Source organism: Sus scrofa, chromosome 1, assembly GCF_000003025.6.
Source record: "Sus scrofa isolate TJ Tabasco breed Duroc chromosome 1, Sscrofa11.1, whole genome shotgun sequence".
NCBI classification, from domain to species: Eukaryota; Metazoa; Chordata; class Mammalia; order Artiodactyla; family Suidae; genus Sus; species Sus scrofa.
In genome coordinates, this window is record NC_010443.5 from 169,777,064 (window position 1) to 169,802,703 (window position 25,640).

Consider the following 25,640-nt stretch of genomic DNA (forward strand, 5'->3'; position numbering starts at 1 on the left):
TGATCCCTGGCCTTGCTCAGTGGGTTAAGGATCTGGTGTTGCTGTCAGCTGTGGTGTAGGTTGCAGTCGTGGCTCAGATTTGGCATTGCTGTGGATCTGGCATAGGCCGGCGGCTACAGCTCCGATTAGACCCTGAGCCTGGGAACCTCCATATTCACGGGTGCAGCCCTAAAAAAAATAATGATAATCAAAATATATGAAAGTGGGATATTTCTTCAAATAACTTTCATTATGATATTCCAAAACCATTATTACTTATTACCATAAGTACATTATTGCTTCTACGTATAACTATGCCTCCACTGACGCTGGTATTTGCATGTAGCAGATACTGTGTACTTCTTGACTGAACTACCTGAAGGCTTTAACTGAAGGAGATGAACTACCTTTTTGTGGAGGCCTGTGTAAGAATTGTTCTGTGGAACACAAGGTGTTTTTAAGCAGAGTTTTATGTGGGCTGGCTTTATAAGACATGACTCCAACTAAAAATCCCTGTTAATGATTAAACCCTTATGTATAATCTGGATACCTGACTCTGCAGATAGTGCAGATTGAGAACAGAGGCTGTTTGTCCCTCAAGTTAAGCCTAAATACCGATAGAAAAATGTAGTTATTGAGGGATTTAAAAAAATTCAAATCTTTTCTTCTCATATTTAGTAAAGACAGTGGGCTGCTTCCTGGTTTTGGCTGGCATATCTACTGCCTAAACAATCCCTTTAAACCTTGTTTGGATCCCTGCTTGTTTTAGCATGGCGGAGCTTGGAATTCACAGAATCCTTCTTTTGGTTATTTCTCTGACTAAGTGTCTGGAGGGCACAAAACGGCTGGCAGACTTTAAAAAATGTGGTGACTTGGAATGTGAAAGTAAGTTGCTTTTCTTTTTTTTCCCTTCTTTTCCTCTTAAATTGAGAATCCGAAATGATATAAAATGTTATTGTGGACATGTATAATAAAAATGAACAATAATATCTTTGGGAAGTATTTATCATTTTAAAATATAGTTCACTCAAAAGGGAAATTCTGGAAGCAAGCATTTCGTGATAGCTTTTAATGTAAATATACAAAGGGGCAAAGATTGACCTGGTATATAAATATACCAGAAATTATAATGATATAATCCAGATCTCAAAAATAAACTAATTAGCACTTTACTATTTTTAAGATAAATGTAATTGATATGTATTAAAAAAGATATCAAACCTTTTGATGGTTATTTTTATGAAGCCCTTATATTTTTTTAGTTTCTATTTCACAATCAGAAGTTTCTGAGTCTCATGAATCTTCTAATACCATTTTTATTTCAAGCCATCATGATTTATTATCTAAATTATTTTATCAAACATTAATCATTTCTTTGTTCACAATATGCAAAAATATTGAGATCAGTGTTAGGCGTACATAATCTTATGTATCCTTGAATATTAAACCTCTATCTTCTACAAAGAGAAATTAATTTTCATTCTATTGCTTAAGAACTTATTTTCTGAAATTAGCGTTATGGTACAAAAAATGAATAGCAACCCAATATATTAGAGTTGCTTTAAATATGTTCCATCTCTCCACTGTGTGAGAATTATTTCTAATTTGTAACATGTAAGTAAAAATGAAAAATATCATTAGTATAAACAAATAATTTAAAAGTAAATTTTTTATGAGTAAACATTTTCATTAATCGTTTGGAAATGTAATTTAACATATAGAGAAGGTTTACTCAATGATGTTTTATAATAATAATAATAACAACAATGATCTCTCTTTTCCTCTTTACAACCTCATATTAGTTTCCTTAGGGCCAGGCACAGAACATGGAAAGAGAACCTTCAAATGTATAGTAATTGATAATGTTATTTTAACTTTAATTGCATGACAAAATGTTTTAATATGTCAGTATAATTATAATGGTTAATATGATATGTGTATTATGTGTTGAAGGAATCTGTTTAGTATATGTGGTTATGATTATTCACAGTTATTAAAGGCCTATTATGTGCTGGGTCAGGGAAATAAGGGGTTTGTATTTAAGAAGAATAAAATGAAATATGAGATAAGTTTCTTGTCCTCCAAGTATTTTCAATCTAGTGGATGATGACAAGACAGGTCAATATGAAAAATAAATAGTGATACAACGTAAGGATAATAGGTAATATTGAAATTCAGAGAAGAGGCAGAGTAGCCTGGACCAATTAGGGATGAATCATAGGGATGTAGGTATGAGTTGTCCATCAAGAGAAATTGATGGGTTTCCAGAAGAGCTTAGGAAAAAACAGAAAGAAAAGCTCAGAATACATAAGGCAGATGTTGCAGTGAAATGAATTCCACACCATTTATTAGGTGTGTGATCAACTCTTTGAGATTTAAAGTTTCATTTGTTAGTATAAGATGAGATTATTAACCTCATAGACCTGTTTCGAGGGTTTATAATAACAATAATTAATGGAAGAGTTTGTCATGATGCCTGAAATATAATAGGTGCCTGGAAGAAAACTAATTATCTTTTCCTTCCCTTCCCTATTGTGTGTTTGTCTCTGCATGTTTACATAGCTTTAATAAGCAGAGTCTTAGCCATAAGAGATTACAGAGGACCTGACTGTCGGTATCTGAACTTCACTAAGGGAGAAGAGATATCTGTTTATATTAAACTCGCAGGAGAAAAGGAAGATTTGTGGGCAGGAAGTGTAAGTATCTAATCATATAAATTAAATACAGAGTAAATGACCAGCTTACCCAAAGATGCCTGGTTTTCATCTCTAAAGGAACTTTAAGAATTTCAAAGTGGGAGTCCCATTTTAGCTTAGCAGGTTACCAGCGAGGATCCATGAAGACATGAGTATGCAGATTCAATCCCTGGCCTGGCTTAGTGGGTTGGGAATCTGGCATTGCCGTGAGCTGTGGTGTATGTGGGTTTCAAATGCAGCTCAGATCCCATGTTGCTATGGCTGTGGCATAGGCTGGCAGCTGCAGCTCCAATTTGACCCCTAGCCTGGGAACTTCCATATGCTGCAGGTAAGACCCTAAAAAGCAAAAAAAAAAAAAAAAAAAAAAAAAAAAAAAAAAAAAAAAAAAGAAAAAGAAAAAGAAAAGAAAGAAAGAATTTCACAGTACTTTAAAATATATAAACATATTTAAACAAACAAAAACAGTCATGTTCAGTGTTGGTTCCTGAATTTCTATAAAAGTAGCCTTTGGGAAGCCAGTCTGGTCCGGATGAAGGCTTGAGAGTGCTTTGAAATTATTTTTATGTAGCATCCATAGGTTTTGAACTTTGATTTTATGTTTATTTAGAGGTGCCAATGGAGATACCAATGGCCACGTTTAAGAGAGGCTGGGACGTTTTTTGTTAATTAAATTAAAAGACATGTCTTTCTGTAAACCAGCTATAATGGAAAAAATAAAAATCATTAAAAAAAAAAGACATGTCTTTCTGAGCAAATAACAAACTGAGTTGCTCTTGAAGAGATCCTCAGAAAGATTAGTAGTCTAGGGAGGTGAGTTGTACAAATGTTTCATTTAAAGAAAAATCTTTCTTTCAAAAAGAAAAACAGAGAGATTTTATTTGGCCCAAAGTACTATTACATTGAAATTCCTAAAAACCTGGATCATCTCTGAATATATAAGATAGGAAAATTAATGATTAATGTTTTCAGTTGAAAATAGGTTTGTGTTCTAGATTATATCATTATGCTTTAGAATGAAAGGATGCCATGACAAACGATCTTACTCCCAGGTTGAACAAACATGACCAGCCTGGTACATACATCATTTCCATATTGTGTATGCATAAGATCTCTTTCTTGTGCAGCATCTGTGATCTTTGTTTGCAGAAGCAGATTCTATTTGGGGTCTACCCTGCGTTTTAGCATCAGGCGCTATATGACTGAACTTCTGATGGTTCTTGGCCAGAATTGTTTGCCTGGACTTTGCAGCTCCCAAGATTTCTTATTGTTTGTGGTGCTTCAAACATGACATTTCTGTCTTGAATGCATGACTGTACTGAATGCAGCTATAAGAAAAATGACACAGGAGTTCCCGTCGTGGCACAGTGGTTAACGAACCCGACTAGCATCCATGAGGTTGTGGGTTCGATCCCTGCCCTTGCTCATTGGGTTTAGGATCCGGTGTTGCCGTGAGCTGTGGTGTAGGTCGCAGACGTGGCGAGGATTCTGCGTTGCTGTGGCTCTGGCGTAGGCTGGCAGCTACAGCTCTGATTCGACCCCTAGCCTGGGAACCTCCATGTGCCACAAGAGTTGCCCAAGAAATGGCAAAAAGACAAAAAAGAAAGAAAGAAAGAAAGAAAGAAAGAAAGAAAGAAAGAAAGAAAGAAAGAAAGAAAGAGAAAGAAAGAAAGAAAGAAAAATGACACAGTAGGTATCCTAAGAAGAAAAGAAAACATTATTTCTTGTTTACATGTGTGAAAATGATAGTTTTGCACAAAAGCATGGTGTAATATGTCGAGCTGGGGTGAAGTTTTAAGTACAGTAGGTTTTGTGTATTAAGTGTTTAGTCAGGCAGATAACTGTTTAAGAAGTCACACTGTGGAGTTCACACTGTTGGTTTCCAAATAGTTGCAGCAACTGGAGAGCTGGAAGAATCCCAGTTGAGGTGTAATAGTGCTGGATCAAAGGACCAAAAAAATATGTTCTTTACACTTTGACAGGGATAGGAAATGCACTGAGTGGTTGTGTGAAGGCTCTAATCTCGAGGGACAGCTTGAATGCATTTAAATCAGATCCAGAGTATCTCTATTAAAGAGGTACACTCAGAGAAGTTGAATAGAACCAAATGCCCCCTAGAGAACTCATATATCTTTACTATCTTGATGAATCCATCATGGCTCTTCAGAGTTTAAACATCTTATATGATATTAATATCCTGAAAATGCTGAATATGCCTCAGCTCCATTCAGCTTGGTCACCATTCCCTTGCCTTCTGATATTCCAGGTTTAATAGTGTAAATCTGTGGTCCACTTGGGCAAGAAAGGACATTAAGAATAGAAAGAGGAGGGAGTTCCCATTGTGGCTCAGTGGGTTCAAACCTGACTGGTATCTGTGAAAATGAGGGTTTGATCCCTGGGCTCACTCAGTGGGTTAAGGATCCTGCATTGCTATGGCTGTGGCATAGGCCAGCAGCTGCAGCTCTGATGCACCCCTGGCCTGGAAACTTCCATATGCCCTGAAAAACAAAAAACAAAAAACAAAAAACAAAAAAACAAAAAAAAAAAGGAAGAAAATGAGAGGTTTTCTCTCTGAAATTTGAAAAAAAGTTCATTTCATAGCTTGAACTTTTGTTTCCTCAAAATAACACTGATCTGTTGAGAAGCAAAAAGAATATGATTTTTTTTGGCCATGCCCACAGCATGTTTAAGTTCCCAGGCCAGGGATTGAACCTGAATCACAGCAGCCACCTGAACCACAGCAGTGACAATGCTGGATCCTTAATCCACAGAGACACCAGGGAACTCCAAAAGGAATATAATTTCACTCACTTTCTTTTTTTTTTTAATTTTAATTTTTATTTATTTATTTAGTCTTTTTGCCATTTCTTGGGCCGCTCCCGCGGCATATGGAGGTTCCCAGGCTCGGGTCAAATCAGAGGTGTAGCCGCCGGCCTACGCCAGAGCCACAGCAATGCGGGATCCGAGCCGCATCCGTGACCCACACCACAGCTCACAGCAACACCGGATCCTTCACCCACTGAGCAAGGGCAGGGATCGAACCGACAACCTCACGGTTCCTAGTCGGATTCGTTAACCACTGCGCCACGACGGGAACTCCTCACTTTCTTTTTGATGGTAAATGAAAACCAATTAATGTTTGTGATTTGAAATGTGTAAAAACCAAGGACATGGAACAAAATCAGGATCAATAGCTATTATTGCTTTGATCACTCTTATTTGCTGATCTTTCTTCTTCATTTTGTTAGAAAGGAAAAGACTTTGGATATTTCCCCAGAGATGCAGTACAGATTGAAGAGGTGTTCATATCTGAGGAAGTTCAAATCTCGACTAAAGTGAGTAAAATCATTTCGGTTATGAATTGAATTTAAAATTTCTTGGCTAAACCATTTTTCTGTGGTATAAGCACTCATAGGTTATGAATCTTATATAATGGACACATAGAGTAGGCTGAGAATGTACTCTAGGAATAGCTTGAGTATGTGACTAAAATTAGGTAAGATGATGGAGTTCCCACTGTGGCACTGTGGGTTAAGGAGCTGGTGTTGCCACAGCTGTGGTGTAGGTCACAGCTGCAGCTTGGATTCCATGCCTCACCTGGGAACTTCCATATGCCATGGGAGAGGCCAAAAAAAAAAAAAAGTTTAGATATGATGAAATTGATACAAATATTTTGCTTTCTAAAAACTTAACAGACTGGTAATATAGAGTTTAAAAGTCTATCTGGAGGTAGACTGAGCTCAAAGCTGACTCAGCCACTTAGTACCTTTGTGGCCTTGTGTGCTTTAGTTTCCTTATCTGTAAAATGCAGATGATGATTATAATAGAGTGCTACGTCATACATTTATTGAGGAAAAAATAAGCATATGTAAAGTACATGGAATAGCACTTAGTGCTATGTAAGTGTTAGATATTATTACTAAGTTATTGTCTTACTGGGACAGAGTTTACTTCCCATCACACCCTGTAGTTCTCTTATCTGTAAACCTCTTTTGCTGCTGGAATTTTAAAAAAAATTTTTTTTATTACTCAAATGAATTTATCACTTCTGTAGTTGTATAATGATCTTAACAATCTGATTTCACAGGATTTCCATCCCACAGCCCAAGCACGTCCCCCCACCCCCCAAACTGTCTCCTCCGGAGACCATAAGTTTTTCAATGTCTGTGAGTCAGCATCTGTTCTGCAAAGAAGTTCCGTCTGCCCTTTTTTCAGATTCCACATGTCAGTGAAAGCATTTGATGTTGGTGTCTCATTGTATGGCTGACTTCACTTAGCATGATAGTTTCTAGGTCCATCCACATAGCAAAAAATGCTGGTATTTCGTTCTTTTTAATGGCTGAGTAATATTCCATTGTGTATATGTACCACATCTTCTTGATCCACTCCTCTGTCGATGGGCATTTAGGTTGTTTCCATGTTTTGGCTATTGTAAATAGTGCTGCAGTGAACATTGGAGTACATGTGTCTTTGCGAGTGGTGGTTTTCTCTGGATAGATGCCCAGGAGTGGGATTTCTGGATCAAATGGTAGTTCTATGTTTAGTTTTCTGAGGAACCTCCATACTGCTTTCCACAGTGGTTGCACCAATTTACAATCCCACCAACAGTGTACTAGTGTTCCTTTTTCTCTACACCCTCTCCAGCACTTATTGTTTGTAGACTTTTTTGATGATGGCCATTCTGGCTGGTGTAAGGTGGTACCTCATAGTGGTTTTGATTTGCATCTCTCTAATAATGAGTGATGTTGAATATCTTTTCATGTGTTTCTAGGCCATCTGTATGTCTTCTTTGGAGAACTGTCTGTTTAGATCTTCTGCCCATTTTTTGATGGGGTTGTTTGTTTTTTTGGTATGGAGCTGCAGAAGTTGTTTATAAATATTAGAGATGAATCCCTTGTCAGTCGATTCACTTGCAAAGGTTTTCTCCCATTCTGTGGGTTGTTTTTTTGTGTTGTTTAGGGTTTCCTTTGCTGTGCAGAAACTTTGAAGTTTGATTAGGTCCCATTTGTTTATTTTTGTTTTTGTTGTCACTACTCTGATAGGTGGATCTGAGAAGATGTTGCTGTGGTTTATGTCAGAGAGTGTTTGGCCTATGTTTTCCTCTAAGAGTTTGATAGTGTCTGGTCTTATATCTATGTCTTTAATCCATCTGGAGTTTCTTTTTGTGTATGGTGTTAGGGAGTGTTCTAATTTCATTCTTTTCCATGTGGCTGTCCAGTTTTCCCAGCACCACTTGTTGAACAAGGTGTCCTTTCTCCATTGTATATTCTTGCCTCCTTTGTCATAGATTAGTTGGCTGTAAGTGCATGGGTTTCATTCTGGGCTTTCTATCCTGTTCCACTACTCTATATTTCTGTCTTTGTGCCAGTATCATGTGGTTTTGATGATTGTTGCATTGTAGTATAGTCTGAAGTCCAGGAGCCTGATTTTTCCACCTCCATTTTTCTTTTTCTTTTTAGGACCACACCTGTGGCATACGGAGGTTTCCAGGCTGGAGGTAGAAGCAGAGCTACGGCTTCCAGCCTACACCACATCCACAGCAACGCCAGATCTGAGCCCTGTCTGTGACCTACACCACAACCCACGGCAATGCCGGATCCTTAATCTGCTGAGCGAGACCAGGGATTGAACCTGCAACGTCACAGTTCCTAGTTAGATTTGTTTCCACTGTGCCATGACAGGAAATCCTGCTGTTGGAATTTTAAATTAGCTTGATAATGTTGGACTTGATAATGAGAAAGAGAATCAGAAGCTAACTCTTCAATACATGAATTTGATTAGTTCATTTAATTCAGATACCAGGTTAAGTCAATCTACCTTAAATTAGGTCAGTGTGAAGTCAATCTGCTTAGTTAAGTAAACTGTTATCTGGCTCTCTTCTAACACAAATTCTGGGATTATCTGTCTATTCACTGTATCATTACTGGTCCTGTCAGTTCTGTCTCCAGAATGTATCTGTCTTCTCTTCATTTTCCCTCTTCTGATAGCCCTGATTCAAGGCATCATTATCTCTTGAGTAGAACATTGCAGTAGACTTCTAACTGGTCTCCTTACCTCTGCTTTTGCCTTCTTCCAACTCATTTTCCACAGCAATGGATCTTATAGATTAAAACAAAACAAAACAAAAAAAATTGGGAATTCCTGTCATAGTGTAGTGGAAATGAATCCAACGAGTATCCATGAGGACGTGAGTTCTATCCCTGGCTTTGCTCAGAGGGTCAGGGATCTGCTTTGCTTTGACTTGTGGTTTAGTTTGCAGATGTGGCTCGGATCGTGTATGGCTGTGTCTATGGCTGTGGCTGGCAACTGTAGCTCCAATTTGACTCCTAGCCTGGGAACTTTCATATGCCGTGGGTACGGCCCTAAAAAGCAAAAGAACAAACAACACCCCTCCCCCCAAAAAATCATATCATGTCATTTATTTGGTTTAAAGCCTTCTAATGGCTTTTCATTGAACCTGGAATGAAGACTTGACTCCTTCTCCTGGCTCTGCATGATCTATTCCTATGCCCTTCTGACCTGTCTTATGCTACTCTCCCCTCACTCACTGTGCTCCTGGCCACACTGGCCTCATGATTGTTTTTAGAACATGTCAAGCTCTTTCCCAGCCCAGAGATGTTTTTAGAACATGTCAAGCTCTTTCCCAGCCTAGAGACCCAAATAGGCTGTTCCCTCAGTTTGGAATGTTTCTCCTACGTTCTTCATTTTGTTAGCTTCTTCTTATCGTTTAGATAATAGCTTAAACATCAGTGCCTCAGAGAGCTCTTCCATGATGATTCTAAAGGAATGACTGCTTCTTAATTACAGCTTCCTGTTTATTTCCAACATAGCACTTATCACAATTTATAATCCCTCCCCCACCCCCCGTTTACTGTAGAATCCCACACCTGGCACAGTGCACAGCACATAGTAGGTATATGGAAGGCCCAGATGCTTTTTTTTTTTTTTTTTTTTTGTCTTTTTGCCTTTACTAGGGCCGCTCCCGCGGCATATGGCAGTTCTCAGGCCAGGGGTCCAATTGGAGCTGTAGCCACCGGCCTACACCACAGCCACAGCAACTCAGGATCCGAGCCGCGTCTGCAACCTACACCACAGCTCACGGCAATGCCAGATCCTTAACTCACTGAGCAAGGCCAGGGATCAAACCCAAAACCTCATGGTTCCTAGTTGGATTCATTAACCACTGCGCCACGACGGGAACTCCAGAAGGCCCAGATTCTTAGGTCAGCTTCCCTGGGAGATAGACTCTGAGATGGATCTTTGCATCTAAGAAGTTTACTGGGGAGTACTCTTGGGAGTAACACTTCTGAGGGAACAAAAGCAAAAGCAGGGTTGGGCAGACAGTGAAATTGAACTGTGTGGGAGTTTCTGTTGTGGGGAGCAGAAATGAATCCATCTAGTAACTATGAGGTTTTCAGGTTTGATTTCTGCCTCAGTGGGTTAGGGATCTGGCATTGTCATGAACTGCGGTGTAGGCTGCAGACACTGCTCGGATCTGGCGTTGTGGCTGTGGCTGTGGCTGGCAGTCGTAGCTCTGATACAACCCCTAGCCTGGGAACCTCCATATGCTGTGGGTGTGGTCCTAAAAAGCCAAAAAAAAAAAAAAAAAAAAAGAAAGAAAGAAAAGAAATTGAACTGTGTGGAATTTGCAACAAAGGTTTCCAGTGAGTCCATAGGAACTTTGAAGCTTTTAAGCTGGGATGGCCTTTCAGAGTTATCCTAAATAGAGGCAAAATGTTGGGCTTTTTCATCCTTACATTACTGGCTCATCTGAGGTAGTTAACCCTGGGCTAGGTTAGGCTAGTATTTACTACAGACAGATGCTATTTCAAGTATTTGATTCATTTAATTCTCACAACACCCATGTGAAGTGGGTACTGTTATTCTTCTCATTTTAGATATGTGAGATTGGGGCATAGAATGGTCATTTAATTCACCCAGGGTTACAGAGCTAGTAAATAGCAGGATCAGGATTTGAACTCAGAGTGTTTGGCTCCAGAGTCTGTTTTTTTTAAATTATTTTATTTTATTTTATTTTTCAGCCACACTTGCAGCATATGGAAGTTCCAGAGCCAGGGATTGAATCCAACCTGCAGCGGAGACCTACACCACAGCTGCAGCAACACCAGGCCCTTAACTCTCTGCACCACAGTGGGAACTCCACCAGAATCTGTTATTAATCATCCATAGTGATTTTGCAGTGTCATAAACATACTATAAAATTGCAATTCTGAAGTTTATTTTTTTAATTCTGAGTGTTATTCTCATTTCATAATGGTGATATCCAAAGAGTAGTGCATATCACCATTTCATACATCCAGATTTTAAAAAATAGCTTCACCATTTTTCTTTTTGATGATATGGTTGTTCTGTGAGATGAGCAAGGGGATCCCTGCCTCCATTGGCTGCAGGTGATATCTCACTAAAAGAAGTCCAAGCGTTTCAGTGCAGCTTCTAAACAGGCCTTCATGCTTTAGAGACTCTGGTTAGTCTGAGCTGTGACTACGTACTATGAAATTCCCCTCTTGGAAACCACTGCACAGCTGCATGTGTCCAGTCATTGTACTCCTACAAGGAGTAAGATTTTACAGACATGTACACCTTTCTGTTTGAGTTTATTTGCAGAATATACTCAAAGCCTTGGTTGTCTCTGCTTCTCAAGTTCTTCAACTATTTGATAACAAATAAATGCTAATGCAGGAGGACTTTCATTTAGGTTTATACCATTAACTCTGAGAAGTCAGTTATGATATGAGTGAGGTTAGGAGATATGATTTTAGTTTTTGCTCTTTTGTCAAGCCAGTTGTATGGCCTTGGGAAAGTCATACTCATCTATTTTAAATGATTTAAGGAGAAACAAGGAGTTTTGGTATATTAATGTCAATCATAATATCTTTTCCTCCTTTAGGAATCTGACTTTTTCTGTCTTCTTGGAATAAGCTACACATTTGAGAATGAAGATATTGAGTTAAACATAGATCACAGTGATAATATATATCTATATGAAGAAGATGAAGACCCCAAATCTAATGTATATGAAAGTGATTTTCAGATAGAACCCGGCTTTTTTTCAACTTCTGAAGGTACTTTGTTCGAAGACCAATTTCCAGCATCAGAGGCTCCTGAAGCTATCAGAAGTACGAGTGAGTCCAAAGACTGGGAAGCAGCAGAAGTTAGAAGTGTGGAAGAGCATCCTCTTCCTGAAGTGGATCATGTCCCACCATCATCAGCCGTGCCTGAAGTGAAAGGGTGGTTTGGATTCAGAAAGGACCAAGCTGAAGGGGAGACTTTTGAATCAGTTATTGAACCTCTACAAGAAAGCTCACTCCTAAGTAGAAAAATAGCAGTGGAAGATGAGAATGACCCAGAGAAATTAAACAATGATGAACCCCAAACAGAACATAAGCAAGAACCTGAATCAGAGGTTGATTCAATGCCAACAAAACAGTCTGAACTAGTGTCTGAGTCAGAGCACTATCCTCAAGACACTGGTTGGTTTGGTGGTAGATTTACAAGTTATTTTGGTTTCAGAGGTGAGGATACAGGACTTGAATTATTGTCCAAAGAAAGCAATCCACCATTACAAGATGTTCCTAATTCCATATCCTCTGAGGAAGAATCCACAGTTCCATGTACAGAAACATTAACAGAAAAAGAAGACACACTCACTAATGATAGCTCAATTCTCAAGCCAAGGTGGTTTGAGTTTGGTTTTGCTATGCTAGGCATTGCATATGCTAATGAAGACAAAATTATATCAGATGATGGAAAAAATGAAGAATCAGGTGGGGAAGATAAACACGGACCTCCTCCAACAAGTGAATTTGACCCTGGTGAGGAACAAGAACTCAAAATAATGAAAATCGTGGAAACTGAAAGTCAAATAGGCAAGGAAGGAGCCCTAGAGAAAACAGATGATTCTGATACTTTACCATATTTTAAAAAGTTCTTGGGTAATTTTGAGAACTCTTGGAACTTCAAGAACATTCCAAAGGAAACAGAATTGCCATTTCCCAAAAAGACACTGGATGAAAATAATGTAGGTGAAAATGATGAAACAGAAGAATTTTCACTTGAAAACTACCCCACAGATAATACGGAAGATATGACATTGGAAAGCAGATACAGTCAGTCAGGTTAGTAAAAAAAATATCTATAATAAGAGTTCCCTAGTGGCTCAACAAGTTAAAGATTTGGTGTTGTCACTGCTGTGGCTCTGGTTACTGAGGTAACTGCTACGGTGCAGGTTTGATCCCTGGCCTGGGAATTTCTGCATGCCATGGATCAGTCCTTCAAAAAATCTATAATAGAATTTATTCTTTAAACATAATTTATTTTTAAACATGCAAATCACAAGAAAAAGTCCAGAAATCCATTCTAAACATACTCAATAATCAGCAACAACCTTATCAACCACCCTTTTATCAATTTCTGGTTTACTGTAGAACTTCGATACTAATATTATAAAATAAAATCCCAAGGGTCAAAGAATGATTGGATATATGTTGATGTTTCAAGGAGATACATTTTTATCAAAGTATTATATGTAAACAGGTTAAAAATATAAATAATGCTAGGCTTTTTAAAAATTATTTTTAATTTTTAGGGCATTTGGAAGTTCCCAGGCTAGGGGTCGAATGTGAGTCACATTTGCAACCTACACTAAGCTCACGGCGATGCTGGATTTCTAACCCACTGAATGAGGCCAGGGACCGAATCCACATCTTCATGGATACTAGTCAGATTCTTTTTTTTTTTTTTTTAACAATTCCTGACAGCATTTATTACACAATATGATTTTCATATTTTTAAAATTTGCAAGCTCTATTTTAATGGTTGTATAATATCCTATCCAAATTTTTTAAAAAATTTTTTTATTTTCCCACTGTACAGCAAGGGGGCCGGGTTATCCTTACATGTATACATTACAATTACATTTTTTCCCCCACCCTTTGTTCTGTTGCAACATGAGTATCTAGACAAAGTTCTTTTTCTTTTTCTTTTTTTTAATTTTTTGTCTTTTTAGCTATTTCTTGGGCTGCTCCCACAGCATATGGAGGTTCTCAGGCTAGGGGTCGAATCGGAGCTTAGCCACCGGCCTACGCCAGAGCCACAGCAACGCAGGATCCGAGCCGCGTCTGCGACCTACACCACAGCTCAGGCAACGCCGGATCGTTAACCCACTGAGCAAGGGCAGGGACCGAACCCGCAACCTCATGGTTCCTAGTCGGATTCGTTAACCACTGCGCCACGACAGGAACTCCTAGACAAAGTTCTCAATGCTATTCAGCAGGATCTCCTTGTGAATCTATTCTAAGTTGTGTCTGATAAGCCCAAGCTCCCGATCCCTCCCACTCCCTCCCCCTCCCATCAGGCAACCACAAGTCTTTTCTCCAAGTCCATGATTTTCTTTTCTGAGGAGATGTTCATTTGTGCTGGATACTAGATTCCAGTTATAAGTGATATCCTATGTTATTTGTCTTTGTCTTTCTGGCTCATTTCACTCAGGATGAGATTCTCTAGTTCCATCCATGTTGCTGCAAATGGCATCATGTCATCCTTTTTTATGGCTGAGTAGTATTCCATTGTGTATATATACCACCTCTTCCGAATCCAATCCTCTGTCGATGGACATTTGGGTTGTTTCCATGTCCTGGCTATTGTGAATAGTGCTGCAATGAATATACGGGTGCATGTGTCTCTTTTAAGTAGAGCTTTGTCCGGATAGATGCCCAAGAGTGGGATTGCGGGGTCATATGGAAGTTCTATGTATAGATTTCTAAGGTATCTGCAAACTGTTCTCCATAGTGGCTGTACCAGTTTACATTCCCACCAGCAGTGCAGGAGGTTTCCCTTTTCTCCACAGCCCCTCCAGCACTTGTTATTTGTGGATTTATTAATGATGGCCATTCTGACTAGTCAGATTCTTAACCCACTGAGCCACAATGGGAACTCCAGGTTTTTTTTTTTTTTAACAAAAGCAATTTCAGTTCCTTCTGTCCATGTCTATTTACACCTCAGGCCCAGGGACAATAATTTCTTTTTTTAAGACAAAATTTATTTTGGTATTTGTCTCTATCTTCCAAATAAAATATTTATATTGTTGTGCTTTGACTAACCTTTTTAGATGATGTCCATTGACTTCATGTTCTGGTAGGTGAAGGTTTTTGTTTATTTGCCCTCACTTTTTAGCTCATTTACACCATCCTATTATAGTTATATTTGAATAGTGTTCTTAGAAACCTAAGTTAAGGAATACTTCAATAATTCAAAATAGTCTTGATTCCTAAATGATATTTAATTCTAGGTCTATAGCCCTTCTCTGTTTTCCAAGAAGAACTATGATAACAAGGGTTTTCTTTAAGTGTGCAAGATAATAAAGAAACTCAAGCAGAAACAGTGTAAAAATTTGCAACTTTCTCAATTCTGGGAGCTCAACAGAGGGCAACGGAGGAGAGCAGAGTATCTAGATGCCAAGGTATCTAGTAACTCCTATGTTTAAAAACATGTGGATTATACTTTAAAGAATTATATAACATGACTTTCCACATCTCATCCTGATGTCTCCATGATGGACAGATTAGAAACTCAGCAAATATTGGCTAATAATACAGAAACAATTGAAATCCAGAATGATAGAAAACCTTTTGCAAAGAGATCAACATTGTTGCAAACTCAGAAGGGAACACATTTTATTAGACCTAGTTGATATTCTTGAATTTCCAGAAAAACTATATATGTTATTTCTTAATATTCTAAATAGTGTGAGTTCTTTACTTGATCAACATCCTCAACCAGAATATAGTCCTTAGATTCTGACCTTTTTCTAATTAAAAAAGGTGTAGGTGTGATGATTTTCATGACTGAAAACACTAGAGACCTAGATTTTCAAAGGCTAGAGTAAATTATTTTGTTCTAAACTTGTTAGATCCTAAAGGAATATTTGTGAAAACACAAATAAGAGTAGAAAGAGGAATAGAGACTAAAGCAAAACAATCTCAGAAATACAGAAGATTCAAAATGTAAATATATACAAATATTTTAGAGCTTATTTATAGAAATTTCAGAGAATTCTGCACATCATTTTAGTAGAATTTATCATTTCATATAATGATGTCAGGAGAATTTCTAAATATGAATAACTTGGTGAATACTTAAATGAGAACAGGGCATTTATGCATTATAACTAGGCTTTTTTGTGTTTTTCGTTTTTTGTTTTTGGTCTTTTTAGGGCCATATCTGTGTCATATGGAAGTTCCCAGGCTAGGGGTCGAATTGGAGCTGCAGCTGCCAGTCTATGTCATAGCCACAGCAACATGGGATCTAAGCTGCTTCTGTGACCTACACCATGTTTCACGGCAACACCAGATCCTTGACCCACTGAGCAAGGCCAGGGATCAAACCCACATCCTCATGGATACTAGTCGGGTTCATTTCTGCTGCGCCGTAATGGGAACTCCCGCATTATAACTAGTTTTGAGGGACTTTTATAAAAATATTCAGAAATTCCTTTAAGTTTCAGAAAAAAGATATGTCTTACTATAGAAACAAAGTGGATTATTTCAAAACACTTCATCTGTGATGCTCCAGTGGTTAGGTTTCAGCACTCTCAAAACATTTCAATGTTAATTAAATGAAAAGCAAGCTAGGATCATGCAAAGTTTGTTTTTAAAAAAGAATACTAAAAGAGGGATTCAGATAAAGCCACAGACTATTTTCTGGATATTGGAGAAATAGCAAAGATAATTTCTTCTAGGGAATAAAAAATGAAAACTTGACTTAATTAGAAAGAATTAAGAAGAAAAATGAATTTTTAAAAAATTTTTAATTAATTAATTTATTTTTTTGAGCTGAGGCTGCAACATGTGGAATTTCCCAGGCTGAGAACTGAACCTGTGCAACTAAAGTGCTGCAGTGACAGTGCTGTATCCTTAATCCTCTGTGCCACAAGAGAACTCTGAATCATTGATCTTAAATACATATTTGTGAAAAGTTGAGACTTGAAATAACCACATTTACAAAAAATTTAAATGCTTATATAAGAATTTATAAAATAGATAAATTCGGGAATAATTATTTATACTATAATATCAGTAACTTTAAAAAAGAACTCCAACTGAGTTTATTTAAATCATGATTCCTCAGAGTTCCTGTTGCGGCTCAGCGGTTAATGAACCTGACTAGTATCCATGAGGACGCAGGTTCGTCCTTGGCCTTGCTCAGTGGGTTAAGGATCTGGCGTTGCTGTGAGCTGTGGTATAGGTCACAGATGCAGCTCGGATCCTGTGTTGCTGTGGCTATGATATAGGCTGGCAGCTACAGCTCGGATTCAACCCCTAGCCTAGGAAACTCCATATGCTGCAGGTGCAGCTCTAAAAAGACAATAAATAAATAAATATTCAAGTCAGTTAAACATGAAAAAATTATTATTTTCTTTGACTTAAAATTCTCTTTATTAATTTATTAACAATTGTAAGAAAGTCATGTCTGGATCTAATGTAAGTTTTTTTTATTGATGTATAGTTGATTGACAATGTTTCAGGTGTACAGAAAAGTGATTCAGTTATATATATATACATATATATTTATATATATATAAAATCTTTTTCAGATTCTTTTCCAGTATGGTTACTATAAGATATTGAATGTCGTTGCCTGTGCTATATAATAGGTCCTTGTTGTTCATCTATTTTATATTCAGTAGGGTATATCTGTTAATTACCAATTCCTAATTTATCCCTCCTCCTTCTTTCCCCTTGGTAACCACAGGTTTGTTTTCTATGTCTGTGAGTCTATTTCAGTTTTTTGTAAATATGTTAACTTTTTTTTTTAAGATTCCACATATAAGTGATGTCATATTTGTCTTTCTCTGTCTGACTTTCTTCACCTAGTATGATAATCTCTAGGTTCATCCATGTTACTGTAAATGGCATTATTTCATTATTTTTTTGTGGCTGAATAGTCCATTTTCTTCGTCCATTCATCTGTTGATAGACATTTAGTTTGCTTCCATGTCCTGGCTATTGTAAATAGTCCTGCTGTGAACACTGGAGTGCATATATCTTTTCAAATTAGAGTTTTCATCTTTTCTGGACATATGCTCAGGAGTTGTATTGCTGGATCATATGTAAGTTGTATTTTTAGGGAAAGTCCATACTGTTCTCCTTAGTGGCTACACCAATTTACATTCCTACCAAAAGTGTAGGAGTGTTCCCTTTTCTCCACACCTTTTTCCAGCATTTCTTCTTTGTAGCTTTTTATTGATGGTGATTGTGACTGATGTCAAGTGACATCTCATTTTGGTTTTGATTTGCATTTCTCTAGTAATTTAGTGATATTGAACATCTTTTCATGTGCCTCTTGGCCATCTGGATGTCTTTTTTGGAGAAATGTCTCCTTAGGTCTTCTGCCCCCACCCCTTTTGGTCTTTTTAGGGCCATATCTGTGGCATATATAAGTTCCCAGGCTAGGGGTTGAATCAGAGCTGTAGCTGCCAGCCTACACCACAGCCACAGCAATGTGGGGTCTGAGCCATGTCTGTGACCTACACCACAGTTCATGGGAATGCCAGACTTAACCCACTGAGCAAGGCCAGGGATCGAACTGCATCCTCATGGATACTAATTAGGTTTGTTACTGCTGAGCCACGACAGGAACTCCTTGCCTATTCTTTTGACTGCATTGTTTATTTTTTTGATATTGAGCTGTATGTGTTGTTTTATTTTATTTTATTTTATTTTATTTTAGTCTTTTTAGGGCTGCACCCACAGCACCTGGAGGTTCTCAGCCAAGAGGTCGGATTGGAGCTGTAGCCACTGGTCACAGACACAGCAACACCAGATCTGAGCCATGTCTGCAACCTACACTACAGCTCACGGCAACACCAGAGCCTTAACTTACTGAGTGAGGCTAGGGATCGAACCTGCGTCCTCATGGATACTAGTCAGGTTCATTACTTCTGAGCCACAATGGGAACTCCCTAATGTAAATCTTAAAGCTTACATTTAAGAAATGTGAAAAAAGTACCTCAAAAGTAAAATTAAATATGCAAATACTATAGGAAATTTTCATTTTTCTTAACATATATTATTTCAAATACAGTATAAATCAGTATTTTAAAGAATCAATTTAGTCAGATGTGAATTTGGTATAACTAATTGCTGAATAAGCCTTTTCCCCCTAATGCCATTGAACATCATTGTTGGTCAATATTTGAGTCCTGTATTTATAATAGTCCTATTGTATTCAAACTCCTCAGTTTTTTTAACTTTATGTCCACAGGTGGCATTATTAAATTACAGATTTGTGTTTGCTCAGTTGGGACTTTAATCTTTTAAACAGTGCTAAATAAGTGACAGCCTCAAAGTGGTGTGTTAAATTCATAACTCTAAAAACAAAGACATTGAATAAATCAGTTAGGACTATAATATTGTTTTTTAGGACTGCACTGATTTTTTCTACCCTTTTCTTGAAAAATAACTGAGAAGTAAATCCCTCAATTTACTTGAATACTATACTTCAGGCTAGGACTAGTCTGAACTTTAAAAAATCCTGTTTGATTAGTTCCTTCATTTAAGCAATCAATTTAAACTATATTTGAAAATTGAATTATCTTAAATTGATGGCTATTTGGCATAGCATGAACATAAATTTATGATGAATATTACAAACATGGAAAATTATGACACATTTCAACTTTTTTTTTAATTTTGGGGAAAGTTAGTATTTTTAAATGAGAGTTATTAATATGTGCATGTATATATATCTTCATATACACAGGGCCATGGGTCAAGGGGTGCAGGTGGTTTCCAGAAATTAGAAAAGGCAAGGAAATGGATTCTCCTCTAAAACTTACAGAAGGAACACAGCCCTGCCAACACCTTGGTTTTAGTATTTCTGATTTACATAGGGAGGCAAGAACTCTAAGAGAATATATTTGTATTGTTTAAGCCAGTAAATGTGTGGTCATGTATTACATTAGCAGGCCACACATTTATGTTTTAATAAATTATTTCCATAATGAAGTATCATAATGCCCACTGAGTTTCAAAGAGTGACCTGCCTAGAAAAAACAAACAAACAAACAAAAAAACCCCAAAAAAACCCAGGAAGTTCACAACAAAGCAAGTGTTAAAAAAGTCCCCAGGAGTTCATGCTATGGTGCAGTGGGTTAAGGATCCGACAGCAGCAGCTCCGGTCTCTGCAGAGACATGGGTTCAATCCCTGGCCCCATGCAGTAGGTTAAAGGATCCAGTGTTGCCACAGCTGCAGCTCATATTCAATCCCTGGCCCAGAAGTTCCATATGCTGTGGGTGTGGCCATAAAATTAAAAAGCAAAACAAAATAAAACAAAACCCCCAAAGTTTCTCTTTATTTTTATTTGCAGATATGAACTCTAAAATAGAGTTACCTATGATAATTCATGAAGAAGTACATTTCAAAACTCTTTCTTCTGAAAATAATGATGAAAACTCAAAAACATCCCTAGATACTGAAAGGTCTACCATGGTGGAGATAGACACATCTGTGGAAAATACCCTGCCAAATAGTCAGATCTTTTCAACTGATTACTCTTTGTCTTCTCAAAATTACCTTGATCAAAAAGGTAAGAAACAGGTTATTTGTTCTTTAATGCAGCAATTGAGGAAGAAATTAGATGCAAAAGTTACATCATATCAAGTGTTAACATATTTTTATTTATAAATTGACAGAAGATGCTTCTGTGGGTCAGATTCTGAAATATTTATTTCAAATTGATGTTTTCGATTTCCTGAATCCTGCGTTTTCACCAATTGTAATTCTTACAGGAAGGGTAAGTTGATATTTTAAATTGTTTTCAATAATTTTACTTATTTTACTTAAGATAGGAGCAGCTGAAAATTATGTTTTACTAAACATAATAGTGAATCCTCCCTATGCAAATGTTACATAATTTTACTCTTCACATAAAATTTTACATATATGCTTTCTCCTTACATGAATGTTTTGTTGCATGAATGTTAAGAATTTTTTTAAAACCTTCATTAAGCTTTGCTGATATTGAGCAATGGACTTTTTTTCCTTTTTTTCAAATCAGGAAAAATTATACTAAGAGTTAAGCTGGAAGTAATATGAACTAAAAATTAATCGTAAGCAAATTATTAGCACTTGAATGACAGCTGTGACCTCAAAATGTTGTAATGTGAGAATCTTGCAAAAGCTTAACCAAGTCACAACTAAACCAAGTTTAAGCTTGGTTCTGACCTGGCTTTAGAACTTGGACAAATGAGGTGACTGGACAACTTGGCCCTTGCTCAGGGCCTATTAGGGAGACCCACGGAGAGGTACCCAGGAGTTGCTGTTTTTTGTTTTTTTGGTATTTTTAATAGGAATGTCTACAGCAGCTTTATTCATAACAAATACAGGAAACACTCTGGGTGCTCCATCAAAGGTGAACATATAAGCAAACTAAAATATACTTATGCAGTGCATTACCACTCAGAAATAAAATGGAATAATCTATTGATTTACAGATAAAAAATGATGGGGCACTGTTGAATTTTAAGAAATTTAAGACATAAAAATGTTGAATTTAAATTATAAAAATCTCAAAAGGGTTCTATTGTGGTGCAGCAAGTTAAAGATTGTCACTTCAGTGGCTCAGGTAGCTGCTGTGGCCCTGGTTTAGTACTTGACCTTGGAATGTCTGTATGCCACAGGAATAGCCAAAAAAAAAAAAAAAAAAAAAAAAAATCCTAAATTTGTTAATTATCTTGTGACCTTGGCAAGTCACTTATTCTCTGGGAGAGTTTCAAGTTTAAAACTCTAATATCCATAGCTAAGATTAGATGAGAGATTGCTGGTGAAAACCCATTTGAGTATTGTTTAAAAAATCATGAATACGTTGTTTATATTTAAAAGGTGAGTTCATATAAAAATCTGGATTTCTGATTTCTTATTTTGTGGCAACAAGTAAATTCAAGCTGAATAATGCATGCATTTTTAGCTGTTTGGCCTCTACAGTGCTCAAAGTTCATAATATTTGGACTAGATGTTCTGAAGAGTTTCTGCCAGATCAGGAATTCTAACAATCTTAGTGTGTCTATTAAGCATCCATAGTAATTGTTGTAAATGGAAAATTTGAGCAATTTTCCAGTTAAATTTGGGTGAAAGAGTTTCCTTTTCTTCTTGACTAAATGTTTCAGGTAATTGTTTCTATTTGCTAATAATTTCAGTTAGATTTTATATACAAAATTTTTTTTGAATTGTTTAATAGGAATCAATGTCACTTTTTACCTACTTTATTTTATAATTGAGATGGCTATTTAAGTTCTAACAAACTTAAGTAGAATGCTTCAGTTATATGTGGAATAAACAATGGCACTCTTGTTCAACAGGTAATTCTTGATTTGATATGTTCTGAAAACACCTCTTACGTCACTAGTACAGAGAATGAAGCTGTGGCTCAGCATGTTTGACTTTCAAAGGACTAGATTTTATAGCCGGTGACATTGCCTGTTTAATTAAATGGGAGTAACTAGTATTTACAGTTTAGCAACAGGGCCCTTCAAAAGGGAAATTAGTTTCTAGGTTGTGGACAAGGTTTACTGGTTAGCATGTTTCCAGTGTTCTTATGTGCTTTCTAGTAGCTGTCACAAACAGTAATAGCACTTGTTCTCCATTTTCTTTAAAGCAGGCATACATAAGTCAGCAAAATCCCATGTCTACTTAAGAACAAACTTTGTCTTTTAGATGGTAAAAATCATATACTCTATATGAATATAATATGGAATAAAACATTCAACTTTATTTTTATCAGTTATCTAATTCAGGATTTATCTTTTTAGTTGTAGATTTTAAGACGGTAGTCCTATGCATGATGATATTTAAGAAAAATTTATTTATTTATTGTCTTTTTAGGGCCACACTCGTGGCACATGGAGGTTCCCAGGCTAGGGGTCTAATCGGAGAGATAGCTGTGGGCCTATGCCACAGCCACAGCAATGACAGATCTGAGCCGCATCTGTGACCTACACACCACGGCTCAGGGCAACCCAGATCCTTAACACACTGAGCGAGGCCAGGGATCAAATCTGCAACCTCATGGATCCTAGTGAGGTTCCTTAACCACTGAGCCACGAAGGGACTCCTAAGAAAAAATTTAATCAGCGGTTATGTCCATGAAATTGGATTATGGGTTGGTAGTCACAACTCCACCTATAGCACCCCTTTACCACACAAGTGTCAAAACAGGATCACAGATGTGTGGAAACAGAAGACTGCAGGATGTATTAGAATCTGAAATCCTTTTCAAGGATATGAGGTGCTTAGTAGAACTTTATTTACATGTTAGGATATTTTAACATGAACTTTTTGAAAAAATGGAATTAAAAGATCTAGAGGAAGAGGTAAGTTTCTATATGACTATTAAGTGTGCAGAAATTAGACTTGAATCTGGCATTGAATTTAAGTTTTACTGCTTTTGCTATGGGGGGAACGTGTAGATTTTTCTTTTAAATTACAGTTATTCTTTTGTCCCTGATCTATGTTCTTTTATGTGTTTAATATTTGGGATGGTAATCATTGAAAAATTAGAAAAGGGCATAGGCTACCTTACAGAGGGCAAAGGGATTTTTAAAAAAATGTTTTAGGAGTTCCCATTGTGGCTTGGCAGTAATGAACCTGACCAATATCCATGAGAATGGGGGTTCATTCCCTGGCCTTGCTCAGTGGGAATGACGTAAGCTATGGTGTAGGCTGGCAGCTGTAGCTCTGATTCTACCCCTAGCCTGGGAGTTTCCATATGCCTCACCTGTGACCCTAAAAAGCAAAAAGAAAAAAAAAGAATACATAAATATTTTAGGTTGTAAATAAGTTCTGATGCTGAAAACGATTCTGAAGCTTCCTGATAATGTTCAGACTTATAAAAATTTTCATTCAGTAATACAGTGTTCTAACTGAGGCATACATTATTCCAAGGTTATTTGAATCCTAAAGTTTTGGTTATGCTTCTGTTTTGATTTTAATAAGCTATTCACATAGTTTAACTTCAGTATATGGTGTCCAACACACATAAAGGTTATGTAATACCTTAAAAAATGGAGACTCATTAAGCAATTTCTAGTACTTTTTGATACTGATAGTTCCTCAAACTCCGTAGGCTGATGTGGCCAATAAGAGACAGCACTTTGAGTTCCAAAAAATTAGGCCATATTTTGGTCCTGAAAATCACTTGCTGTGAACTTGTGCCATTTGTGGATTCTTTTTGGCAAAATAGTTCTGTTGCTGCTAGAGCTTAATATTAGGAAAATTTCCTAAGGAACTAAGGTTTTGTTCAACTACTGAGTTCTCTCTGGTGATTTTGTTTAGAAGTACCTGTTCCTTTTTGAGTTGCTTCTTTGAAGACTTCAGTTAGATCCTTTACACCTGTATGAGCTAAAACCCATCCCCAAGAACAGATCCAGCCCTGGGTATTTTACTCAACAGACCTAAATAGGATCCTAAATATAGAGCGCAAAGTGCTATTTTTAGCTCCTCTTCCCAGAGGAGAAAAGCGTGCGCCCAGTTTAGGTCCACACTGGTTTGCTGTTTGGGTAACTAGGCGCTCACCAAGTTTGAGTATTGCCAGGTAGCTCAGGTAAAAGTGAGTAATCCCCTCGGAGCCCTGTGCTGGGCAGAGGAGGCAAGATCGGTGTTCTCTTGCGTGGGAGAGATTAAACTTTGCCCAGACCACAGCTGACCCGAGACGCCTTCCTGTCCAAAGTCCGGACACGGTTGGCAGGACGCACAGGCGTGGGCCCTGCAAGCCACATTTTGACTGGAATGAAGGCAGCGGCCGGTTTCCCTGGGCCGGCGGGCTCCCCCGGGGTACGACGCTGTCAAGGCTTCGGTGGGAGGCGGATAGTAGGCTCTTGCGGGGTTGGGAGCGGAAAGCGCTGGGGGTTGTGGCTTGGCCAAGCGCCGGCCCCTAGGCCGAGGGGGCGCGTCCCGCTCATTCCTGGGGGCTACGCCGACGGGCCTCCAGGAGAAGCCTCGCCGCCGCCACCCGAAGCTGCGACTCCTGGGCCTGGTGTTCCGGGCCGTGCGGCCCACATCCAGCGCATGGCCCGAAGCTTAAACTCATTCTTAGCCTCGAGCCCCTAGATTTCACAGGCTGGGTAGCTTCCTTAGGTAGAGTGCCGGCCCCTTTAAGAGAGAACGACCTGGACACGTCTACGAACCTCGCGCGAAGCAGGAGGGGAGATTTACCGCGTCCCCGCGACCCCGCCTCCCCGCCGCGGCCTGGCCGAAACCAAACCGAGGGGTAGGGCGGCGAGGAGAGTGTAGGTCGTAGACTCTTGCGGGCGGGCTTGGCCCTTCAGATCTTCAGAAAGTAAAGCGTAACCTAGGGGCCGAAGCTTCCCGGGTGGGCAGCCTGGACCCTCGAGGCTTGTCGCCGCCGTTCACCTCCAGCACCCCCGCAGCCGGCTTCGCAGTGGTCTGTTCTGGTTGCCCGGTGCGGGTTTGGGTTCCGGACCGAACGCTGCGTGTTCTCTGCCGCTTGTTGTGTCTCGGCTAGGGCCTGGCGACGGGCCCTACGGTCGAGGCAGCGTTGGCGCCATGGAGAGGCCCGGGACTGCCCCTCAGCCGTACTTGGGGCTGGTCCTGGAAAAGCTCCGCGGGGTGAGTCCAGGCGCGGTGTGGGTAACTTGGCCCAGGGGACGCGGGAGCTGCCCCGGGAAGGAAGCAGCAGACTTTTGACTTCGGTGTCTGAGCGGCAGTGGTCAGAGGTCCTGAAGCCAATTCTCACTGCAGCTGGGTCCAGCCTCTATCCGTGGTAGTTGCCAGGTTCTTAGGACTTTTGGGTGTGTGTGTGTGTGTGTGTGTGTCCGGTGGGAGGGGACCTAGAGATCAGGGAGGTGAAGAGAGTACTTGCTTAACAGGACTTTACAAAGGTATGCTTCTTGATTTCTAAAATGAATTAGCTTTTCCGTCATGTTATTTTGAAGA

General features: G+C 38.6%; 1 protein-coding gene across 14 annotated transcripts in view; it reads left to right on the forward strand.

The window, feature by feature from the left end:
* MIA2 (melanoma inhibitory activity 2) overlaps positions 518-25,640 on the forward strand; it is a 90,728-nt gene continuing 65,605 nt past the window's right edge. For 3 of the 14 annotated variants that reach the window (XM_021073967.1, XM_021073974.1, XM_021073975.1), the window contains exons 1-6: positions 530-864; positions 2,542-2,675; positions 5,921-6,007; positions 11,581-12,808; positions 20,059-20,277; positions 20,384-20,484. In XM_021073967.1, the coding sequence (XP_020929626.1) occupies positions 750-864; positions 2,542-2,675; positions 5,921-6,007; positions 11,581-12,808; positions 20,059-20,277; positions 20,384-20,484 (1,884 nt within the window). In that variant the 5' untranslated portion in view covers positions 530-749. Of the gene's footprint in view, positions 865-2,541; positions 2,676-5,920; positions 6,008-11,580; positions 12,809-20,058; positions 20,278-20,383; positions 20,485-22,888; positions 23,060-24,226; positions 25,314-25,640 lie in introns of those variants that run through there. The other 11 variants (XM_021073969.1, XM_021073981.1, XM_021074004.1 and 8 more) reach the window with 11 other exon arrangements.